This window comes from Trifolium pratense, linkage group LG6 (genome assembly GCF_020283565.1).
Source record: "Trifolium pratense cultivar HEN17-A07 linkage group LG6, ARS_RC_1.1, whole genome shotgun sequence".
NCBI classification, from domain to species: Eukaryota; Viridiplantae; Streptophyta; class Magnoliopsida; order Fabales; family Fabaceae; genus Trifolium; species Trifolium pratense.
Window position 1 is genome coordinate 5,620,792 of NC_060064.1, and position 6,584 is coordinate 5,627,375.

Sequence of the window (6,584 nt, forward strand, 5' to 3'; positions counted from 1 at the left end):
AGCATATGAGATGTTTGATTTGTCTTGATAAATATTTTTAAAATATATAATTTTTTATAATTTTTAATAATAGATAATTTAATATAATAGTGATTAAAGTTGTGCATTAACAAACGTGAAGTCAACAAGGTCATTTATTTTGGGACGTAGGAAGTAATTTGTTACAAATTTAAAGGACGGATTTGATAGTTAAAAAGCTTAAAAGATTAACGTTAAACTTAAAAAAAAACTCCAAATACATTTGGCCAAATAATTAATAACTTTCAGATATATTGACATTATTTGTCAAAAGAAAAAAACATTGAGAATAATTATTATAATATAGCTTTCTTCTTCTTTTTTTTCCTTAATCATTCTGTTCTTTTGAAAAATGGACTTTGATAATTTCAAATTAGATCCAGAGTTAAAAAAGTTTTGCCAATTACTGTTTTAGGTCAAATTTGAACTCAAATTTCTGCAACAATTAATCTTTAAAATTAAATTATTAAACATTTGAGTTCAATTAGGCTCTGTTTGGTAAAAATAAGTTATAAGCTAACTGGTAGCTGAAAAACTAGCTTATAGCAGATAGCTTATAGCTGAAAAGCTATAGTAGAATGAAATTAAAGTGTTTAATAAATTTAGCTGTTATAAGTACAAAATGATATAAAAGTACATGGTTAGTGGGTAGTTATTATATTTAAAAAAAATAAAGAAATAATAAATGAAAATAGTAAGGGTAAAAATGAAATAAAATGTAAAAAGTTATAAGCTATAAGTTCATAACGCTACTTGAAATAGTATCTCAAAAAACGCTATAAGCTAATTAGATAAGCTTGTTACCAAACATGTCCATTTTTAACAAACAAACTTATAAGTTAGTCCAATAAACTATAAACTAACTTATTGAACCTCCTTACCAAACACCTGTTATATTTAATCAATTTAACATCTGGCTATTAATTTATCTCTAACTAGCTTTTCTAATTTCATAGATTAATAAAAATATTTTATTCAAAACAAATCACTTATTCCATTTTCAATACAATATTAAAATTTAATTTGTCCAATTATGCCCTTTAATTATGTCCACATGAATGCATGATGACAAGATGAAGGACACGTTTCTTTCGGTTTTTAAAAAATAGATTTTTTTTTTTTTGTATTTTTTAAAATAAATTTTATAAAATTGTTTTTCAAAAATATTACAAGTAGTTTTATATTCGTTTTTTCTAAATTTAAATATTAATTTTAACATCATATAACATAAACATATATTATTGAAGATCAAAACATAGTCAAAATTGCAATTTTTTCGAAAGGTTGTATTTCAAAGAATGTCAAAGTCTTGGAAAACTTCTGTTTGTTTGTTTCTTTCCTGGAAGTTTCGGGCCAGATAGGAAGGAAACTCAGTCTATAATGCAAACTTGCCATATTCATATAGCTTCCTTAACCAAGTTGAATCACATCATATATTTTGTTGAACAATCATATTTATTCAACACGCTCACGTATTTTTACAACCGCGTTAATTTATCCCATTAAATATCCAATACCTAATTTCCTTTCTATATAAACGCACCATCTTAATTTGTTCCTATATCCTCACATTAATTTAGTCTTCCATTTCATTTCACTACAACTAACTACAGTCACATTAAAACCTCAAATATTAATATTGTGTTCATTTGCTCATAACATGGCCGATAACAAACAACCACAATTGAACGGTGCCTACTATGGCCCTGCCATTCCACCACCGGCACAACCCCGCTACAGCCATCACCGAAGTAGAAGCTGTTGTTCATGTCTCTTCGGTTTCCTTTGGAAGCTCCTAGTCGCACTCATCGTTCTAGCTGGCCTCGCAGTTCTTATCTTCTATCTCGTTGTTCAACCACGCTCCTTCAAATTCTATGTCACGGAAGCTAATCTAAATAAATTCGAATACACAAACAACACATTACACTATGATATGGTGCTCAACTTCACTGCCCGGAATCCAAACAAAAAGCTCAGTATCTACTACGACAAAGTGGAGGCTCGAGCATTCTACGAAGGGGAAAGGTTTGCAAATGTCGATGTGATCACACATATGAACTCGTTTCGCCAATACAAGAAAAGCAGCGATCCCATGAGCGGTGTTTTCTCGGGACAACAGTTGTTAATGCTAGACAATGGTCAAGTCTCTGAGTTCAACGAAGATAAGAATATTGGAGTTTATGATATCTATGTGAAGCTCTACTTCAGAATTAGGTTTAGACTCGGGGATTTGATATCGGGTAATTACAAGCCCAAGGTGAAATGTCACCTCAAAGTTCCATTGACTTCGAACAATACCACCGCAACCTTCACTCGACTTGTGCCTACCAAGTGCGATGTTGATTTCTACTAACTACCCATCTAATCGTTTTCTTGGCACAATAGTATTAATCGGGATTTGGTTTCTTTACGCTTTTGTTATTGTTTCTATATTGTGTAGGTGATATATGTTGCTATTTTATTCATTCTTTGATTGTATATTAACGATCATACCTTCTATATATGCAATAAAACAAATATTATTTTCTTTAGTTTTCTGGATTTGTCTCTGTTATTAATTAATTTAATTTAATCTAGACCATCAATCCTAATATAATAAGACTCGTTAGTTTTAAATGAGTGAGCACAACATATAGATTGATTATCAGTTTTTGATAAAAGTAGTCAGAAGTAATAACAATGACAAATAAATGCCAACTGAACATAAAGAGCACATGAATGATGAAATCCCAAATGATCATCTGCACGTTGATCTATGTTAAACAAAATTGCATTAACATCTATGTAGTCCATCATTTATATAATTGCAAAAATATTATAACTCACTCATATAGGATAAATAAATTGTTTCAGAAATGAGTACTAAAGTATGAGGTTTTTACTTTGAACTAATTAAAGTAGTGAAAAAAATTAGAATAAACCTTTAGTAAAAGAAATATTGATCTTTGTGTTGGGTCATCACGAGGGGCTGGGCAGCTCGGGGATCATCCACATTGTGCTCAAGAACAACTTCACAAGTGAGTTGAACACCACACTTTAACCCAAAACCTTAAGGTGTTAAGTTCATGGGTCCTCTTATTTATAAAGTGTTCAACCTCCACTTTTCTAAACAATATGAGACTTAACTACTCACACTTAACCCAACACTTTGAAGTTTTGTCCATCCTAGCTTCCTTGTATAACAACATGTCAAATCACCTGGATGTGTGTCCTCCTACAAACACCCATCTCTAAAAATAACTCGAACAATCCTATGATCCCCTAGTCAAAAAATTACTTTCGTTTTCAATAAGTACAATATTAATAATATTTTTTCTATTTTACCATTTAATTATATCAAAAGAATAATTCTTGTGTGGTCACAAGAATTTAGGACTATTTAATTAGACATGCACAAAAAAAAAAATACTAATAACATATATTTATAAAATTATTATATGATGTATATTTTTTGCATATGTCCAATCTGGATTGGGTGCAGTCAGCATCTTTGACTGAATGCATTTAGTTGAATTCAAATCATTTGATTAAGATCAGATAGCTTAGATTTAACATCAGAATTTTAAATGTTTTAAAAAGTCAAATACTGCATTTAAATCTGAACTGATTGATTTTAATTAAACGACTCTGAGTGCATATTGCACTCAAACGCGATGATAACCGACTACTTGCAATCCATTTCCAAATGTTATGTCTAAATCTGTGTGACCATCAAAAAATTATTCCATCCACACATGATGACAAGATCAAATATCTTTTTTATTACTAAAACAAAAAGAATGTCAAAGTCATGGATAACTTCCGTATGTTTGTTTCTTTCCTGGATGTTTCGGGCAACATGGGAAGGAAACTCAGTTTATACTTGATAAATTATAATGCAAACTTTACACAATGTCAAAACCATTTGCCATATTCATATATAGCTTCCTAATTAATTAACCACAATTATATATGACAAATACTCAACACGCTCACGTACTTACAACCGCGTTATCCAATAAAATCTCCAATCATTTTCCTTAATTACACACTACGTTTTATTTTACATTTCATTTCACTAGAACTTGTCACATTAAAAACCTCAATTCTTGTGTTCATTTTCTCATAACATGGCCGATAACAAGCAACCACAATTGAACGGTGGCTACTACGGCCCCGCCGTTCCACCACCAGCACAACCTCGCCCCCGCCACAACCGAAGTAGAAGTTGTTGTTGTTGTTGATGAAGTATCAAAGTAAGTATATAATTATCGTATCCACAGGGATTGTTCCGAATCAAATACGAGTAAATTGGATCATATAAAAGTAATTTGCAATAAAATAAATGGGGGGGAAGTGTTCAGATTTCAGACTTGAGAAAGTAAATGACAAGAAAATAAGGTTTTCTTTCAAGATGCGAAGGCGATTGGACCTTTTCGGTTCATCTGGTCACTATTGTCTCGGATATCTCATGCGTATTAACAAATTACAAACTTAGTTCCATGATTCGATTAAAATAAATAACTATGTCCAATGTCTTGGTACATAGTCCTCTCAATTGATTATCAATCCCTAATGTCTTAGGATGACCTATAATCAATTGAGGTTTGTTCCCTTTAATCCTTGAATTCACAATCAACAAACCTATATGTCTAAAGAATAAGTTAATTGTACAATTATCTCTAGGTCAATCAATTCGTTTCTAATGTCTTAGTAAACAAACAATTATAATCATCAAACAATTCGCGCCGTTGTATAAAGCATTAAGAACAAGAGATAATAGAATGAAACTAACTTCGTAATTATATTAAAACATCATATGAAATTCATGGTTCAAGACAATAATAACTAGAATCCCCTAGGATCCAATCATAGAGTTTAGTTACTCATAATCATAGTAATAACAATAATTAGAGTGAAAGAATTCATTACAATGAAGAACAAAGAAGAAATTCGTGCTCTGATCTTGATCTCAAAAGTGCCTCTGTCGCCGTCAAAACTGTCTAACCCTAATTCTGAACAGAAAAAGTATATATATAGTGTAATCTGCGTACCGGCGCCCCGCGCCAGCCCGTCTGCGCGCCGCGCAGACTGACAGAATCCTCAGGCAATTCTAGCATCGTTTCTGCGCGGCGCGCCAGCTTGGCAGAATCTACAGACACTTCTAGCAGCTTCTGGGCGCGGCGCGTGATGCTTCCTTGGTCTAGGCGCAGTACACTTCTATTCCTTCACTTTTTGGCCTCAAATCCTTGTGTTCCGAGCATTCTTGTCATGATTCTTTTCCTCTTTATTCTTGCATAAAAACATACTAAATGCTATCTAGAAATGCCCTAAAATGTGGTTAAAACATAGTAATGACGTGAAGTCATCACAACCCCAAACTTGAACTTTTCCTTGTCCTCAAGGAATACCTTCATCCATCGGAAAACCTGGCACTATCTTTACAGCTTAATTCAAATACATCAGAATCAGTCAAGTCAATCATACACATGCAACATTTCAAAGATCATCCCTATTATCAATATACTCGCACACAAATGAACATTGGAAAAATCAAGAACTTCTCACAAATATTGACCAAACAATAATCACTTCACTCCCTCACATTCTCTCCTGTTATGCATTGTTAAATTCACTCAATCAACACATACATAGCCATTCTACCATATGCTTGCAAACATTCTAACAATCGATCGACATGCATAAAAATTCACACCTTTAGAGGACTTGAGGGTTATAACGGGGCTTAGGTTTTTAGGGTGGATATTTTTTTTGGATGGTAAGCAGAAAAACTTGGAGTTTTAAGGATCACCTATTTACATGATTGGATATTTATTCAAACATCTTCCCCAAAAATCAAGAATTGTTATACTAGAGAACCTTTTTCATTTCTTCTTCTTTTTTTTTTGAAGAGATTCATTTACATTCTCTCTTGGTGTCATTTTTTTTCTTTCTTTTTTTTTTTTTTCACTATATTTTCAAAATATTTTTCTTTTTGGTTCTCTAGTACCCCACCCCAAACTTCATCAGTTGCTAATACCAAAAGCAACCCCAAACTTAATGATGAGCAATGTGCTCGAGTCATAAGTTATGATCTAACTCCAAGAAAATCATCTTTTTTTTTTTTTTATAGTTTCAAAACTTGGGTTGTCAAACAAACAAAATTTTTCATTCGGCTCAAATGGGGTTAACGAAAGATATAACATTTTTAAAGGTGGCTTCAACAAGGCTCAAGGTACCAAACAACGTGCCTCGGTGTGTAATTCAGAGCAATCAATCAATTAAGAGAACAAAAGCAAGTTCTAGAGAATTAGCTAAGTTGTGGAATCTCTCATAACACGAAAAAGTTATGTGTTTGGGCTCGAAAACTCACGGCTAGGCCGGATTATCGAGTGGTCAATGTTTGAGAAACTTCCTCAATTTTTCTAATTATCATAAAATATAACAAGCAATTAACACAGAGACTCACAAATCATATCGCATGGATGGTAACACAGATGATCCTTAATGACATTTAAACAAAACTATTCTGAAGTGCACAAGTTTTCAAACAGACACAAGCATTCATAAAAGACAAAAACAAATTC

The 6,584-nt window shown here is 32.3% G+C and overlaps 1 protein-coding gene across 1 annotated transcript; it reads left to right on the forward strand.

Annotated features, from left to right (window-relative positions):
• The first annotated feature begins 1,452 nt into the window (after nt 1-1,452).
• LOC123890326 (NDR1/HIN1-like protein 10) lies at nt 1,453-2,549 on the forward strand. The gene has a single exon (XM_045939913.1). It carries the CDS (start codon nt 1,679-1,681, stop codon nt 2,369-2,371), a length of 693 nt encoding a protein of 230 aa, XP_045795869.1. The 5' UTR covers nt 1,453-1,678; the 3' UTR covers nt 2,372-2,549.
• Nucleotides 2,550-6,584: the final 4,035 nt, after the last annotated feature.